Here is a 19,140-nt window from a genome sequence, read left to right on the forward strand (position 1 = left end):
AATAAAGACAAAAATAAACAAATCGGATCTAATGAAATGTAAGAGCTTTTGCATAGCAAAGGAAACCATAAACAACATGAAAAGACAACCCTCAGAATGGGAGAAAATATTTGCAAACGAAGCAACCGAAAAAGGATTAATCTCCAAAATATACAAGCAGCTCAACATCAAAAAAACAAACAACCCAATCCAAAAATGGGCAGAAGACCTAAATAGACACTTCTCCAAAGAAGATATACAGATTGCCAACAAACACATGAAAAGCTGCTCAACATCACAAGTTATTAGAGAAATGCAAAGCAAAACTACAATGAGGTATCACCTCACACTGGTCAGAATGGCCATCATCAAAAAATCTACAAACAATGCTGGAGAGGGTGTGGAGAAAAGGGAACTCACTTGTACTGTTGGTGGGAATGTAAATTGATACAGCCACTATGGAGAACAGTATGGAGGTTCCTTAAAAAACTAAAAATAGAACTACCATACAACACAGCAATCCCACTACTGGGCACATACCCTGAGAAAACCGTAATTCAAAAAGAGTCATGTACCACAATGTTCATTGCATCACTATTTACAATAGCCAGGACATGGAAGCAACCTAAGTATCCATCAACAGATGAATGGATAAAGAAGATGTGGCACATATATACAGTGGAATATTACTCAGCCATAAAAAGAAACGAAATTGAGTTATTTGTAGTGAGGTGGGTGGACCTAGAGTCTGTCATACAGTGTGAAGTAAGTCAGAAAGAGAAAAACAAATACTGTATATTAACTCATATATATGGAATCTAAAGAAAATAAAAAGGTTCTGATGAACCTAGGGGCAGGACAGGAGTAAAGACACAGACATAGAGAATGGATTTGAGGACATGCAGAGGGGGAAGAGTAAGCTGGGACGAAGTGAGAGAGTAGCATTGACATATATACACTACCAAATGTAAAATAGATAGCTAGTGGGAAGCAGCCGCATAGCACAGGGAGATCAGCTCCGTGCTTTGTGAACACCTAGAGGGGTGGGATAGGGAGGGTGGGAGGGAGATGCAAGGGGGAGGGGATATGGGGATATACGTATGCATATAGCTGATTCACTTTGTTATACAGCAGAAACTAATGCAACATTGTAAAGCAATTATACTCCAATAAAGTTGTTTAAAAAAAAAGAAAGAACACTAGAAAAATAAATAAATAAAACAGTGTAGAGATGCCACAAGTGTTCTTAATAAATGTTGGTGTCTCATTAGTGATAAATCTGAAATGAATTTCTTACTTTCTTATTTATGATGTTCACTGTATTGGCAGCAAATAATAATGAAATGGTGGATTTAGGCTTTCAATTAAGAATATTACATAAATAATCATGATACCAAGGAACAGTTAATAAGACTTACAACTGCCCGGTAAGCTTTTTAATTTAAGGCATTTACTAGATTTTCTTTTCTTCTTCTTTTTTTAATAAGAAGAATGATTTTATGCCCAAGCATTTAAGTTTTTTTCCGTTTGTATGAAAGAAGGAAAATGAACTGTTGAAGTAATTTTGTATTATTTTGTATTTCTGTTTGGATAGCCAAAATTATGGTTTACACTAAAAATTTTAATAAGAGATGAAATCAGTGGCCCTCATCATTGTTTCACAATATTGACTTCACTCTTTCTAAAAAGTGTAGGGTTAGAGCAACACATCCTTAGCTAGCAAGTGAAATATCATTTTGACTGTTTACATGATTCACTTGTTTAAAATTGATTTAGTTTTTCTTGTTAACCTTTTAGATTTATGATTGACTTGTGGCAGTGTGGAAACAATCATTCATCTAGTGCCCTTCTCACATATAATAAATAGTTTAATAGGCTATTTAAGCACAATCCTTAGAGTGGGGAAAAATTTAAAGGCAGTGGTAAAAGTTCTCCTCTCCCCTAAAGCAGTGTAAGGAAAATCTTTGATAGTATATCCATAAGGTTCTTTTCAAAATAACATACTTCATAAAATGAGATGGAAAGTTGTAGAAGTTATGCAGAGAATGACCTTAAGAAAAAGACTACATGAAAATGTATAGGAGTCTGAATTTTGTAGAATAGCTAATCGAATTAATGAGATAATTATTTCATTTTGTCTGTGAGTACCCAACTTGAGTTTGACCTTTCAAGAATTTTATGCATTAAAAGACAAAGTTTAAATTTGGAACAGCATTATAAAAATATGAGTGAGGAAATATTCTTCTGGGATAAATTGCTCTCCCTTTTTCTTGGGAGGTGAACTTAGATTCTGCATTTTGAGATCATTTTACTATCTTCCCTTTCTCATTAAAACTTAAAAGAACATAGAATACTCTCCAAATTTGAATTTAGGATTTTGTTGAAGGCAGCAGGGAAAGGACCTTATTTTCATTACTGTAGGTTCGTCCTATGAGTGACACTGTCAAAGGTGGCAGTGCTCTGATGGGTCTTCTTACCACCTGACCCGGATGTTTCCTGCTCTCAGCTGGAGCAGTGAGTGGGCTTAGGGAACTGATCAAGACCTATGGAAATCCATAAAAGGCTGCCTGAGAGCTTCTTTTATAAGGATTTATCTTTAGACCTCTAAGATTTTCAGAGGGATGCAGCATTTTGTGCTAACAGAGAAAGAAGCCTAATTATTGTGGTGAAAACATAATTGTGTTTGTGTGATAAGTTGAACATAGGTTTTGACTTCTCAATAGTGAAGGGAGATAAATGACACTTGGTCAACCAGGAAGAAAGTGTAAAGGAGTCAGAGACTCAAAGACAATAGATTTTCCAAGTTGATGGCTCTATTCAGCAGTTCCACAGAGGCAGTGAAAGTATTCGAGGGTCGTTCCTGGAATGGGGTTCCCTTTCTCCCCAAATGTTTATAAGTAGTAGTAGTAGCCTACCCTGGGGTAGACAGAGGCCTGTCTACTGCTGTGTTTCTCTATTGCTCTTCGCTGCCCACCACCCCGTACTGTATCGTTCACACACAGCACACCTCTGTTCAAAATGCCCTTCACAAGCCTCACTGCACACAGGGATTCCCAGGGGGGTGTGGTACATGGGGGCTGTCTCAGGATGCAGGGAATTAGGCCTTTGTAAACTTTTCTATACTAGGTCATTCTGCCATTTTAATGACTCTCCCCACCTCCCGACCTCTTTCCCGGCACATTGGTAATTTTGACAATCTTTGGTATAATTTTAAAGAGCATTGATTGGCCTCACTCTGCTTGGGTGTATGACCTCAGTTGCACAACTTATCTTTCCAGAGCCTCAGTTTCTTCCTGTGGAAAATGGGGATGATAATATGTACCTCTGGGGATTGTGGTAAAGATTTCATGCCATGCTGCCTGTCGTTGGCACATACATCAGCACATGTTGAGCCCCAAATATATATGGAAGCCACATTATAAAATAATGATATTTGCAAATTAGCAAAGCCTATAGCACCTTGAATTGGCAGCCCTGGATTTTAAAGTGTCTTTTCTACTGCATGCCTTAAACTCTGTCCCTGTTAATTGTTATTTTTATATTATTTATTTATTTATTTTTGTCACCTGTAAGTTTCCATATAAATCAGACTTTTGTCATGAATTTAGGAATAATCAGAGGTGTTTGTTGCTTATAACTTTTCAGTAGCTTCTGAGAGATTTTTGAATTACCAACAAGTTCTTGAAGTCACTATGTTTGTTTTGCAAGTGTAATTGAGCCCATATTCCTAGATTTAGAAGGTAGGAAGATGGTGTAGGTTCATCAGTAGTTTATGGTTAGATCCAGAGACAGCCCACAAAAGGCTCATGGGGGGGACAAGGAGAGGAGCATCAGTGGTAGAAGTAGCATCTTGTCACATGCTTCTTGTAGGAAACTGAGCCACATCCGTTTATGAAAACAAGCGCAATTTGTGTATTGAGAGCAATGCTAAGAGAAACCAGGCAACTAGCAAAGAAAGGAAGAATGGAATATTCTTTATCTTTGCCATGGTTTTTGCTTGTTTAGTGGTTGTATTCGTGTTTGTTATAGGGCACCGAATCCCGAAGATCAGACCCAGAAGTTAACGCTCTGACCCTCACAACCACTCCAGCTGTGTCTTTCAGAGATTGAGGTCTGCTTTGTGTGCATGACCCTTCAATGTTAGCTTTTACCATGTTGGTGAGAATTATTTATCTGTAGATCCCCTTATTGGGACTCTTCTTTCTCTTCACTTAAACATAACTCAATAGGAAAACCTGTAGGTTCCTATTAAAAGTCTTAGGGGCATTTAAATGTGTTACCCCATTGTTTTATGTAAACATGTAGATCTTGGTGAAGAAGGGGTGAAAATGAGTAAAATCATGATCCCTATTTATAAAACCTCGGCTTAGAAAAAAATGTAGGCAGATTTTTTTTTTTTTAAAACTAGCCTTATTGGTCCAAAAATTTGTTTGTATTTCTATACAGATTTTAAAAGTTATATTATAAAATAGATAACCCACAAGGACCTACTGTATAGCACAGGGAACTATATATACTCAGTATTTTGTAACAACCTATAAGGGAAAAGAATCTGAAAAAGACTATATATATAACTGAATCACTGTGCTGTACGCCTGAAACTAACACAACATTGTAAATGAACTATACTTCAATAAGAACAAAATAAAATTATTTAAAAAAGTAAAAAGTTGTATTAGCTCAAAAAGTATTGGCCTTTCTAAAATACTAAGTTGGTCAAGTCCTTGAAAGGCTTTCCTCTGTGGCAAATTATCCCTTAGATTTGTTTCAGTCACCCCTGGCCCTAATCTACCTCCCAGCTAATGTCCTGTGTTCTTCCCACTCATCTCCTGCAGTCTGGAAGTTCCAAGCTGTGTGAGATTCCTAGATTTACCACGTTTCACACTTGTCCTCACCCCACTCATGCGTCTGCAAATGTCAGTCCCTCTCTCTGCCCGCCTTTGTCAGGATTGCCAGCAAGAGGAATTGCTAGTCTTCTGGCAGGTCTTCGCTCTCAGGACTCACTCTGTTGGCCTCCAAGACTAAGTGGCTTCTCATCTGGTGCTTAAAACCTTCCTATGTGGTGGTCTGCGGGTGTTTATCTCACTTGTACCCTGGCTGTCTCTATTCTTCTCGGACCTACCTCTCCTTATCAACTGTGAGCATCCGTGAAGGATGGAGTGGATTCATTTTCAGTTGTCACTCAGCGACGACTCAGTCACTTGGCCAGATTACTCCCCAAAAGGTTACTACAACGTTTGCTTGTTTTCCTTAGAAAACTGAGCCAGACTTAAAATGTAGAGTGGAGGTGAATTATTTGTCCATAACTCTACAACAGTAGCCTATCTTAGTGGGGTTTTTTTTTGCCTTTCAGTCTTTTTTCTCTGCATTTTTACTTAGTTGTGAGCAGCATAGCATGTATCTTAAATATCATACGTATTATAATGGTTTTTTTTGTTGTTTTTTTGCTGCTGCCTGATCTTCCTAGTCATCATCTTTAGTGGTTCTTTAAAATTTCACCTAGTAGATATAGCATAATGTGCTTATGCATTTCTTTACCTTTGGATATTTAAGTTTCTTTCCTAACTTTTAATACATATGGCTATAATAATGGTAGATCGTATACAGTTACAAATTAAGAATTCCAGATCAAAATATGAAGTGAGAAGGGCATGCTGGAATCTGAGGATGCTGTTAGCAGGCTGTATAGGAGATGCTGTATGGTCCAGGCTCACAGACTGACCCAGGACAGGGAGCAGAAGCCCATAGACACAGACAGGAGCTCTGGCTATGCTTATAAATGTTTCTTTCTTCCCATTCTTGACCCACCAAGAAACAGTGTGGGGAAGCATAAGAAGCAGCCAAGAATTTGGATTCAGAAGGTCTTGCTACCCCTGAGATCTGTGTCCTTTGTGCTGCTTTGGATCTTCACTGCTCTGAACACTTCTTCGTCTGTACAGAGGATGTCTGTGGCATCTGATTCTTATAAGAATAAAATGAAATCCAACAGGGGGAAGTGAAATAGATTTGAGGGATCCTTATTGTGGGCTAGGCACTGGCAAATATTTGTGCTATTTCATCAAATCCTTAAAGAAACTCTGTAAAATAAACTGAAACAGTAACTCACTCCAAGTGCTGAGATCCAAACCCAGTTCTTCCATCCTCCAGAGACTTTTGTCCTGAGGCTTCCTAGAGAGACACCGTCTCAACAGATGAATCTGTGATCTGAAATAATGCAGAAGGGCCAATTCCATGGTCTCTATACAGAGGATAGTTCAGAGAAGAAAAGCATTTAGAAAGATATGAACATATTGAGATGTTTATACTATTTTTATTATTGACAAATATTGCATAAAACTATTCAAATCTCTGAGAAAGAAATAGTGAATCCAGGTGCCAAAGCCTGACTTCAAGATATGACCTCGGTGTGAGAGAGGCAAAAATAATTGGTTCTGTAGATGGAGAATTAACCAAGATCCCATGAGAGGATGAATGGGAAGGGCATCAGTAAAAGTAGACTTTTGTAAAGAACTGGGCTTGATTACATCCCAGGGGCTCTGGCATTTCTATGGAGATGCAGGTATTGCAGACCTGGAAGAAAGAGGGAGAGGCCAGTAGTTCTGGGAATGTCAGGATGAATCAGAATGAGGCACAACCCAGAGCTGAGAGACTAGCTGGGAGATGTTTACAATCTTTTAAACAAATAGGAAGGGAAGCTATTATGTTACAGAGGTAAAATTGACAAGATTTATCCATTTATTGAATTTTTCTTCTAAAATACAAGTCAGATTGTGTCAGTCCAGTGTAGGGTTAAGAGCATTTGTTTTGGAATCAGTATTCCTGGGTTTGAAGCCCTAGCCATGTGACCTTGGACAAAGTTCCGTAAGCTGCCTAAGCTTCTTTTTATTCATCTGTGAAATGGGAAGAATAATAGTAGCATTCATAGCATAGATAGGTTGGGAGGATTAAATGAAATAATGCATGTCAGCGACTTAACATAGTAAGTATGAGTACAGAGGAAGTGCTCAGTGTAGGTTTATTATTATCATGTCACACCCTGCTTAAACATATTCTATTGGTCTTCACTATTGGGTAATGTTCCAAACCCTTGTAGTCCTCTATGGTCTGGCTCGATTCCACTCTTATCTTGATTCCAGATAAGAATCAAGTTAGGTGAGGCTATGGCAAACTGGGGACCACATGCTCCATCTAAAGAGGGCACCTGCCACTCACTATGGTAGCTCTTTGCTTTATGGGAAGGTGAGCCTAGTGTGGTTACCTTTGAAGAGATGTTAGAAACCTGGACTTCATATGAAACCTCCCAGTTATTCAATGTGAACAACTAAATCAGAATTTTTAACCGACACTCTAAACAAAGCCCGTCTGCAGGCTGGATACGGTTGCCAGCTTGCATCCTGTTCCATGCCCTTCCAAGGCCTTGCAGACTGCTTACTTTTCCTTGGAGAGACTTTATTCCTTTGTGCTTTCGTGCTTTGAGACATGCTAGTCACTCTGCCTGGATTGGCCTTGGTTCTTTCTCTCTGGAACTGAATTGTCCTTTTAGACTTGACTCAACCTATTTTCTCAAACTCATCACTTCCTTTTTTGTGATGCCAGAGCATTGTAGGGATCATTCTATTTCAGTACTTAAGACATTCATTTGCTTCTTTATTTAGAAATAATTATTAAGCACCAAAATGCACACCAGATGCAGTCGTAAAGTGGAGTCCCTGCTCCCCTGGTGCCTGTATTCTGGAGTGATGTTCATGTATTGGACCTCCCATGAGAAGGTGAATTCCTTGAGGGCAGGGACCATGTGCTGTTTGTGTGGTTTCCTCAGCAGATACCCAGTGTATTAGTGTCCTCTTCCTGCTGTAACAAATGTCCACAAACCTCATGTCTTAAAACAATACAAGCTTATTATCGTACAGTTATAGAGGTCAGAAGCCTGAAATGGGTCTCACTGAACTAAAATCAATGTGTCAGCAGGACTACATTTCTTCTGGAGGCTCTAGGGGAGAATCTGTTTCCTTGCATTTCCAGTTTCTAGTGCATTTCTTGGCTCATGGCCCCTTCCTCCATCTTCAAAGGGAGAAGTGTAGCATCTTCAAAACTATCACTATGACTTCCTTTTTTGGTCTCCCTCTTCCACTTATAAGGACCCTTGTGATTACATTGGGCCTACCTGGATACTCCCGGATACTCTCCTAACCTCAAGTTCAGCTGATTAGCAACTGTAATTCCATTTGCAACCTTAATTACCCCTTGCCATATAATGTAATATGTTCACAGGCTCTGGGGATTAGGACATGGGCATCTTTGGAAAGGACATTATTCTTCCTACCACAGCTTGGAAGCTGAATAAATGAATAGTGAATGATGAATGAAACTCCCAGAGGGTGGGAACCAGTGTTGTGCTAGCCACAGGAAGGCAGAAAAAGTAGTAAATGTCTCTGCCCTGAAGGAGTTGATGATCAACTGAATCAGGGAGGGGGTGATTGGAGGTCTTCCAAACCTTCCTTCTCAGTTTAAACATCTCTGACTCTTGCAAGCTTTCCCTGACATCCCGGATGAAGATTAAGCCCATCGTTCTGTGCTCCCAGTGCACCCTCTCCTTAGGAATACTTCATCACACTCGTGATGCTGGTTCAATAAATGCCTCCCACTTGATTTTATAGGTAATGAGTATGATAAAACATATGTCTTATTTCTCAGTGTGTAGTATTGAGAGGAGTGCGTGGCATATGGTAAGTATTCAACAGTTTGAGACAATAAATGAATGAATAAATAAATGAAGAATTAGAGAAAAATTAAGTATTTAAACCACCTACTAGTTCTGCATTGGAGCTTTGTAACCTGGGACCATGGACTTTCTGACATGGCATGCAAAATTGGGAAGGCAAGCATATGTACTTTTTTTTCCCAATGGGGAGCAAAGAGCATTTATCAGATTCTCAGTGGAGTCCATGACCAAAAAAAGGTTAAGAAGCTCTCTAAATGTGCAGAGTTCAGAGATGAGATAATTTGGCCATGGTACAGAGAAGGAGGATATTGTCATGGAAAAAGACAGATGGAATTCTCCATACAGCTAATGGGGCTTTTTGTATCTTTTCTCCCCTCTAGGAGAAGAGAGTGTGCTGCCTCTTCTGACACAGGAATCTAATTCCAAAGCTCGGAGGGGTATTTTAAGAAGAGCTGTCTTTTCTGAGGACCAGAGAAAGGCTCTGGAGAAAATGTTTCAGAAGCAGAAATATATCAGCAAAACAGACCGAAAGAAACTTGCCGTCAACTTGGGACTAAAGGAATCACAGGTACTAATGAGCAGGAAGATATCTACTGCTCCTGATTTCTGAAGGAATCCAATGATATGCATTCATTTGGTAACTATTTGTTGTAGTAGGCATAGCACTGGACCCTGAAGCATTATTGAAATGACTTTCATAATTTTTTAGTGGGTGGAAATATATGTCACGATTCCTATTTGGAAATCGGTCCCTTTGCTGAAGAGGTCTAGGTTTTCGCCTGATTAATTCTTCCCAAATGAAGAGAAAAGCAAAGGCTTGTGGCATTTACATCATTACATTGTTTGCTCTGTTTTCAGAGAAACAGGTTACATAATTGCCTTCAAAAGCAGGAACCAATTTTCCTGTCTTTTTCTTCATTTCCAGTCCAAAATCAAGGCATGAATGAGTGACTCATAAATACCTCTTAATAGATTTCATTATTTTGCACTGTGGGCTTATGTCAAGTACAGTCAAGTAGTTTCACATTTGCAACCTTTACAAACCTTTCTTGTACAATGATATTTCATATAATTTTTTTTTTTTTTTTTACTTATTGATTTATTTATTTATGGCTGTGTTGGATCTTCGTTTCTGTGCGAGGGCTTTCTCTAGTTGTGGCAAGTGGGGGCCACTCTTCATCGCGGTGCGCGGGCCTCCCACTATCGCAGGCTCTCTTGTTGCGGAGCACAGGCTCCAGATGCGCAGGCTCAGTAATTGTGGCTCACGGGCCCATTTGCTCCGCGGCATGTGGGATCTTCCCAGACCAGGGCTCGAACCCGTGTCCCCTGCATTGGCAGGCAGATTCTCAACCACTGCACCACCAGGGAAGCCCTATTTCATATAATTTTGAAAGAGACTTTCTGGCCTTTTGGGAAGTGTAGCATACTCCATTTAAAGATTGGCCTACTTATAAATAATTAACACTATAAGGCACTAGCATTTTCCTATTTAATCCTTCTTATAATCACCATATGAAATATCCCCATTTTCTAGATGAGGAAATGTAGAGAGGTAAACAGAGGTCCAGTGTCACAAAGTAAAGCTGCTTTGGAACTGGGCTCCCACCCCAGGCAATCTGACTCTGGAGTTTGCATTCTCTTTAACCTGGAGCCATCATGTACAGTTGTGCAGGATGTTCACTGCACAAGGGCATTTGGCTAAGAGGGATGGCAGCAACTGAAATGCAGCAGGTACTCTGCTTGTCAAACTGACTTTCCACGTGCAAGACTCCTTCCACCTGGAATTTTTGAATCAGCATAAAGGCATTGAAGGGCTAGCAGAGGCTCTGTGTTAACCACCATGCTCTACTGTACTTCCCTCAATACAAATGACCTGGTTTCTAACTTTGGATGTTATTAAACCAGTTATTTTTGGATGAAACCCTTCTTAACCTTGCTTCCTTTCCCTAGGGAAGTGATCTGTCCCCCTGTCCCCTGACTTTTTATAGTCGTAGGAAGCAGTACGAGGTGTGGTAGAGGATAATTGGCCTAGATCAGCCAGTCTGTGCTTTCCTCGTGTGTGGGACTAATGAGCCCATAACCTTAATTGACTGCTCTGTGCCTCAGTTTCTCACTTTAAAAACAGGGACAAATATAGGAATTCTGTCTATGTCACAGAGCAATTTTGTGTCTGTGACAGACAAATCAATAGGTATAACTTGATGGTCTATTGTGTGTAAGACACTGTGCTAGGTAAGAGGGAATATTGATAAATACTGATTAAGATAACACTCCTTGCACCCCAGGAATTTATACAACCAACTGGGAAAACAAAGCAGAAGCTCATGAACAGTTAGATAACAAATAAGACATTAATATAGGAAACAGCCCCTGGTAGGTTAGATATACTGCCAAATAAAGGAGCTAGATCAGTGGTTCTCCTAGAACTTATGTATCTCTCTGGAGCCTTACAGTAATCCCCATCTCTGGAAAGGATGGTCATAGGACTGGTTCCTATACCCCTGGGGAGTCTAGTGATGGGAATTACCTGATCCTCAGAGGAATTGCTGGGCCTGAGAGAGGATCACGTGGGGGGCTCAGTGGGCCTGGCCTGCATCGCATTGGTATGGATAAGACACACCAGAGTCAGAGGGGAGAAAGTGTGCAGGTTTGGGAGGCTGGGGGCTTCTGGTTGAGTTGGAACTTGAGGTAGGTGTTAAAAGATCAGAAGTGGCTAGGATTGATCTGACAGTGCTCTGAGAAAGTGTGAAAGTCTGTGATAGTACATAGCATCTTCTTTAAAATGAACTGTTGAAAAGGGAATGCAGCAAGCCTATTAAGGAATATTTATGAGGGCATGACCATAATATTTCCACTCTGAGATAACAAACTGTTTCCATATTTGTATGTTATCTCCCAGTTGTTACCCATAAGCACATAGTTTTACATAGTCGATTATATCGTTTTAAAAATTCAAGTGCCTCAGGAATGAACGCTTTTTACCTTATTGAATTTGGCGAACAGCTCGGAAGTAATTTAACGTTTTCTTATTTGCATGTACACTATATCTAATTACACAGTTACTACATGGTATTTATTATGGTAAATTCAAACAAAAGGGAGATTGGTAAAGTTAAAAAAGAAAACATATCTGTTCCCTTTCCAATCCAACTCCCTGGTTACTACTGTCATTTATATATGGCTCTTGTCTGAGTTTATTGACATATCATGTATTATTTTTAAAATAAACTTATATGTGTGTCATATATGCACAAACGTATAAAAACACAGATACTTTCATAATGACTACTCTGTGCCCTTACATTTGATGTTATTTACAGATAATAAAAGTAGCGACTTTTGCTATTTCTGTTTTACAAATGAAGAAGCTGAGACCTAGAATCGTGTATATAATTTTAAATAAAAATGGCATCACACTCTGCATATATTTTAACATTTTCTGAAGGATAATACAAATCACTTGTGTAACCAGCACACAGCTCAAGAGGTAGAACATTACCACCGGGCCAGGAGCCCCCTGCGTGCCCTCTCCCAGTCACTACCTGCTCCTTCCTGACTTTGAACAGCATAGATTAGTTTTGCCTGTTTTTGTGCTTTATATAGATAGCATCACTCAGTAGATTTTCTTTGGTATATGGCTTCTTTCACTTACCATATGTTTGTGAGATTCATCCGTGTGGCTGTGTTGTAGCAGTAGCTCATTTACATTCATTGCTGCGTAGTATTACATGGTATACCAGGGTTTATCCATTCTAATGGTGGGTGTTTGGATTGTTCCCATTTTTTGGCTATTATGATTAATGCTGCTGACAATGAGTATTGTTTTGCACTTTGCTTTTTTTTCCCCCACTCAAATGTCATGGGATACATCCTTCCATGTCTGCATACACATTTACTTCATTCTTTTTTAGTGTGTGTCTCAGAGCAGACCATTACATGGATATACTGTAATTCACTTAGCCATCCTCAGCTTTAAGTTACTTCCTAGTTTTTACTGTTGCATATCTTTATGCACTTTAAAAATATTTCTGTAAGATAGGGAACTAGGAGTCGGATTTATAAGTTAAAGTTTATGTACATTTTAAGTTGTGATCAATTTAAAAATTCCTTTCCAAATATTGTATCAAGATATTGAATTATATCAAATTTTACTCTTACTAATAAACAGTCCTTTTTCTGCAATCCCTCCACTATTTAAATTTTTGAAAATGTTGCCAACCTCATGGGCAGTTGTATTTGTTATTTTTTCCTAATTATCAGAACTTGGGAATCTTTTAATCACTTTACTGGTCATTTTTCATCTGAATTTAACCTTTTCATGGCTGCACCATTTTTTTTTTCTATTGTCTTTTTGTTTATAGATATGCAGCAATTATTTTGGCTGTTAATCAAAATATTTGGAATATTATGGTTTGTAACATTTTCCTGTTAACAGCTGTCACAAAAATCCCCTCCAAGTTTGTGGCTTTTTTTTATTGTGGTAAAATACACATAACATAAAACTTACCATGTTAACCTTTTTGAAGTATACGATTCAGTGGCATTAAGTACATTCACCTTGTTATGCAGCCATCACCACCATCCCTCTCCAGAACTTTTTTCATTTCTCGAAACTGAAACTCTGCACCCGTTAAACAATGACTCCCCATTCCTCCCTCCCCCCAGGCATGAGGCAACCACCATCCTACTTTCTGTCTCTGTGAATTTGACTACTCCAGGCACCTCATACGAGTGGAATCATACTGTATTTGTCCTTCTGTGACTGGAATATCTCACAAGGCATAATGTCTTCAAGTTTCATCCATGGTGTAGCATGTGTCAGAATTTCCTTCCTTTTTAAGACTGAATAATATTCAATTGTATGTATATACCACATTTTGTTTATTCATTCATCCATCAGTGGACACTTGGGTTGGGTTGCTTCCACCTTTTAACTAATATGAATAATGCTACTGTGAGCATTGTGTGTACAAATATCTCCTTGAGTCCCTGCTTTTAATTCTTTTGGGTAGTTTGTGGCTTTTTCATATGCTTGTGGCATCTTTATTTGTACAAAAATTTCTCTTTTTTTAATGTAGTCAGATCTAGTTTTCCCTTTGTAGCCTTATTTTTTTATGTCATGCTTAAGAAAACATTCATCTGCCCAAGACTGTAATGATCATCTCTTATATTTTCTTCTAGAATTTTTATAGTTTTGTATTTATGTTTAGCTGTTTAATCCATCTGGAATTTGTTTTTGTATTTGTTGAGAGGCAGAAATTTTATTTTATGATTTTTCCCAAATATGTACATTTGTCCCAATACCACTGATGAGGAAGAAACTCCTTTCATGATTTTTTTAAATTGAGATATTACTCAAAAAATTTCTAGATATACAGAAAAGCTAAGAGGAGAAGAAAATAATTAATGTGATGAGAAAGGCAAAAATCACTAATGGCAACAAATAACTGTCTTGGTGAAAACCCGTTAGAAATAGTTGGCAGGCATTCTGGGAGTAAATGCCTACTGCAAATAATAAATGAGTTTGTGAACAGAAGCAAATGCTCTGCTATGTATGCATTAGGACTGGTTTCTTGTGAAAAGCCTGAATCACAGGATTACAACTGAGATGGCAGTCTTTCGGACTCAACTGCCTGTGGTAGGTTTCTTTTGTAGCCATTTTGGACATTGCCCATCACGTTGAAAGAATGAAAGAATTGTTTTGCCGATCTGGAAAGACCATCTCAGGTAGAATTTTTTACTTCATTGGGAGAAATACCTGGTTGGTACACTTTAATAATTACTTCTTTAGGTAAAAATTTTCCAGTTTTTGTTTTAAAAATAGAAAGCTACTAAAAAAGGGTGCAATGTAATGCACAGGAAAGCAGTGTGACTGGCTCTTACGTTATCAGGAAACCAGTTGTGAAGTTTCGTGCTCAGGCACAGTTGACTACGCAGTCAGAGGGAGGTTAGTAGTAAAGAGAGACTCAAGTGGGGTGGGGGAAGGTCTGGCTCAAATTAGAAACTACCATCATAAGCACGTTTAGGTTAATTATAATCAATTGTTATTTATTGAGCCTAATTCTTCGACTGTGATAAATCCTGGAAGTACTGGGACTTGGACATTGTAAAAAGCTTGCAATTTATCCAAGCATTATAAAATGTAATCTTAATTTAGTCTCCAGAAGTTTCTGATGATGTCTGAATGTTTATAAGAGCCTCAGCGCGGGAGTGGGACTGTCACGGATTCCAGCCTAAATGCTTCCATTTTACTAGCTAGGTGACCTTGAACTGGTTCATTGCATTGAACCTCAGTTTTCTTATGTGTGAAATAAGGACTTCTTGCAGTCATTGTGAGGATCAAATTGTATAATCCACGATGAGTGCCTGGCCTGACACCTGGCACAAAATAAACGCTCAGATGCTATTACTAGTCAATAACATTTCCTTTGGATAAATAATTTAGCACAGACTAAATGAGGTTTTAAAATATCGAAGAGAGTTAAATCAGTCTTGAAAGATGTCTGACTTTCAGGATGTCACCAGCTTACCACAGTTGTTTTGTTTCATAAGTGTGTGGAGATGCTGTTCTAAAGTAATTTCTTAGATATTTCTGAAGTAAAAAGCCACAAGGACTTTGCTAGGCTGGCTCTCAGGATAAGGTATTCTATGGAAGGCACAGTGGAAGAAATTACAGTTTAAAATGCCGAAGTGAAGTAACGTGATGTCAGTGATCATTTTGTCCAATTACTTTCTCAATAGGTGAAAATCTGGTTTCAGAACAGAAGGATGAAATGGCGGAATTCCAAAGAAAAGGAAGTGCTTTCCAACAGGTGTATCCAAGAAGTAGTCCTTCAAGAGGACCCCCTCTCACGATCTGCTCTGGGTTTCGCTTCTCCATGTCCTTCACTCTGGGAAATCTCCCAACAGCACTCGAGTCCAAGATGGAGGGAGAATTCACCAGAACCTTCAGAGAGACTAATCCTGGAGAGTCCAGGGGCATTGGCCCCAGAAGCAAAGTCACTGCAAGGTGCCTTGTATTTGTGTTCTGAAGAGGATGCCAGAGACAAGGGTGTACTTACTGGCTCAGTGTGAATGGAAGCATTCTGCCACGTTAACGTAAAGAACAGTTAACTATTAATGTTTGGACTCTTAAGCCTGCTAGCTTGTGTCTCATCAGTGCCTAAAACCTAACACCTTTGGAGTGAAGCATGGACTAATGTTTTAGGAAACCGTCTCCAGTGTTCTCTTATTTGGGTCCTAGACTCAGACTTAATTTGTAAGTGGAACAGAATCTCCCAGAAAGTACGATGGAACTGAAAAGAACGAGAATAATGGTCAGCTCAGTCCTTGCTCTGAATATGTGTATATATGCGTGTGTCTCTATGTGTATATAGATAAATATTCATCAAAATACATTAGTAGAAATTAGTTTCTCTCTAAATAGTGCATTGAGCAAATTCACTTCCTTTTATATGAAGAAAAACCAACGATGACTGAATGTTTTTAATTTTTTGAAAATTATGTGAAATTTGGACTTCAGTACAAATTTTCATATCAAAAGAACATTTTTTAAAAACTCTCTACTTTCTGGTTTCTTTCAGTATCCAGATGTAAATGATTTTTAACAACTCAGCTCAGAGATCCTAATCAAATGAGCCACTGTTAGATACATGCACTGAAAGTATATATTTAAAATTAATCCAACAAGCAACTAGAAGAATTTCTGAATGTAACTGTTAGTATCTTTAATTTCCAAGGCTCTGGACTTTATCAGGCCATCAGTGAGGGAGGGACCCATTTAACTAATGATTATCATTTGATCTCTTTTCTGTAAGGATGGGCCTTAATCAGGGTCTGCCAAATAAAATGCCTTTAAGGGCCTGTCAGGTAAATAGAGGGCATGACTCACCTAAAGATATTTGAGTTTAATAATTTTTAAAATACTGTGTTGACCAAACAAAACATCTGTGCCAAGCAGTTTGTGACCTCCAGCCAAGACTTAAAGAAGTGTCACAGTTCTTAAAATGTTCCCAACTGGGCTTCAAGACCCGATACTGATGGGATCTATAGTGATTTCTGTTTGCACTTCTAGTTATAGACTCAATTTTCCATTTAGGTGGTATGCAGTATATATTAGGTTATTTTTATGTATTAACAAAAACATCACAGATGTTTTATGTTTTTTGAGTACTCTGAAATAGTATTATTATAAAATTGCATTTCTGGTAACGATTTGCTTAGTTCATCTAGAATTTTTTATTCCAGGTCCAAGAAAAAATTATGTTTCACTTTGAAGGAAATGAGGCAGAAAAAGGAAATGATGTGGTTTTGAACTAGGTTGTTATTAATCTGTGGGCAAGAAACATTAGTAGAAGTTCATGATGTGGAATTTTGTTAGTGAGAAAGCTGCATAAAGAGAGTAGCTTCTAATTTGCTTACGTTCTTAGCCATAGACTTTGAGGGTTTAGAGTTTTAGCAAAGGTAATATTTCAGATGATAATGGTTTTTGTCAACACCAGGGCATTATTTTGTATGAATGGAACTTGATTTGGTGTGTGGTAGCGTATGTCTTTATCACAAGATCAAAAATCATCTCAGAAGAAGTTTGTCTCAGTCCCTCTTTGTGGGAAGCAGAGGCAGGGATCTGCTGACAACAATTTAAATTTTAAAACCTGTCTTAAAATGATTTATAATACGGTTTCTTTTCTTTGTATAATGTTAACCTCATTTACATTTATCAGGTCCTTTCTTGTGTGCTGGAGACTGCTAATAAGCCTTTAATGTGGATTAACTCATTTAATCCTCATGACAATAACCCTATGAAGTGTAGAGACTATTATTATTAGGATTCTTGTTACTCAGACAAGGGACCCAGACCAGTATGGTTAGGGTGATTTGCCCAAGGTACTGAGGGTAATAAATGGGATTTGACCCCTGGCAGTCAAGTTTCAGCTCTTGAAATCTAACCAACCATGCGGGGGTGTATACCACTGTGAATGTATTCACCCAGCTGTCGGATGCATTGTAAGAAATCCATTTTGAGGATTGCAGAGAAATTTATTAAAGAAATTCAGAAGCACGTTGTACTTTATAATCTCTTACTTGGGGAATGATTTTCTCTTCAGTATCTTCTCTATTAATTTTGAAGTTTTGGGAAAGTAAAGAATCACAAAAGTCTTCAACTTTGAAGTCTCTATAGAGAATAGTCACTCAGGAGTGTTTAAGTATGAAATGGAAGTGTATTTTTCTATCACTTGTTGCTAGAAATCATAGAGTGCTTATCTATGGTCAATGTTTCTTGAGAATAACTTGAAAATCAAATGAGAGAAACCTGCGTCTTGGCCATCCGATTACCCAGGTTTTAGAAGTGGGCTACTTGGTGCTTAAATGATCTTGGCCCAGGGTTTCATCGCGAGCTCTGAGACCCAGCGGAGGCTTCTCTCTGTATGATTGGCCTGATAATCGTATACACAGATACATCTTTTAATTGGTTTCTACCTCAGAATGTGTTAAAGGCTTAGGAAAAGTACATCTTGGATGAATATATTAGGGGTACTTAGGAAACACACACAAACACATGCACATGGTCCACAGGCATATGCTTGCTGTGCCTTGACTTTGCCTTCATTTACCCAAATTGTTGGAGAGAAGTGCCGAGCTTCATATGCTAATTGACAAGGGTCTCCTTTCCCCTTTAACTTGTGCTTTACCAACGCTCCCTCCACCTACAGTGTTCTTACACGTGTATTTCCCTCTGTTTTCTAAATGCAGACTCCTTTTCTCCAAGTGATCACACATGAGTATGTTTTCTGTCTGCTTTCCAGACTAACACTACTCTAGAAAGCACCAGGACCATATAAGCCTGCAGGCAAAAGTGTTTAAAATTTTTTAAAAGACATTGTCTAATTATCTTAGGTGGAAGAGAAGGAAAAAAATGGTGAACACCATCCTTCGGCTTTTATACAGGAAAATATTTTAGAACGCTAAGTATAAAGGGTTGGAAGTATATAACCAGGTTTGGAATGGTCACTGGATCTGGAGACAGTGAGGCCACGATCACTGATGTTTAAAAGACAACTCTGTTTTCTTAGTAATGAAGTGGTTTGAATGGGGACCCTAATTATTCAGTCTAGTGGTTCACAGTCTTTAAAAATCCATACCCTTGGGACTTCCCTGGTGGTCCAGCAGTTAAGACTCCGTGCTCCCGATGCAGAGGGCCCGGGTTTGATCCCTGGTCAGGGAACTAGATCCCACATGCATGCCGCAACTAAGAGCCTGCATGCCACAACTGAAAAAAAAAAAAAAAAGATCCTGTACGCTGCAGCTAAGACCTGGCACAGCCAAATAAATAAATATAAAAAAAAAAATCCATACCCTTGAACATGCCATACCTTCCAACCAGTTTTGGGTATGTGCTCAGATTTGGCATATACCTCATAATACTCTTCAGCACACAC

General features: G+C 38.6%; 1 protein-coding gene across 1 annotated transcript in view; it reads left to right on the top strand.

Annotated features, from left to right (window-relative positions):
• The window catches only part of DBX2 (developing brain homeobox 2), a 39,076-nt gene extending 22,911 nt beyond the window's left edge, over nt 1-16,165 (top strand). Inside the window, exons 3-4 of the mRNA XM_061205327.1 lie at nt 9,082-9,269; nt 15,443-16,165. Of these exons, the coding sequence (XP_061061310.1) occupies nt 9,082-9,269; nt 15,443-15,775 (521 nt within the window). The 3' untranslated portion in view covers nt 15,776-16,165. The remainder of the gene's footprint in view (nt 1-9,081; nt 9,270-15,442) is intronic.
• Nucleotides 16,166-19,140: the final 2,975 nt, after the last annotated feature.

Source organism: Eubalaena glacialis, chromosome 11 (genome assembly GCF_028564815.1).
Source record: "Eubalaena glacialis isolate mEubGla1 chromosome 11, mEubGla1.1.hap2.+ XY, whole genome shotgun sequence".
NCBI classification, from domain to species: Eukaryota; Metazoa; Chordata; class Mammalia; order Artiodactyla; family Balaenidae; genus Eubalaena; species Eubalaena glacialis.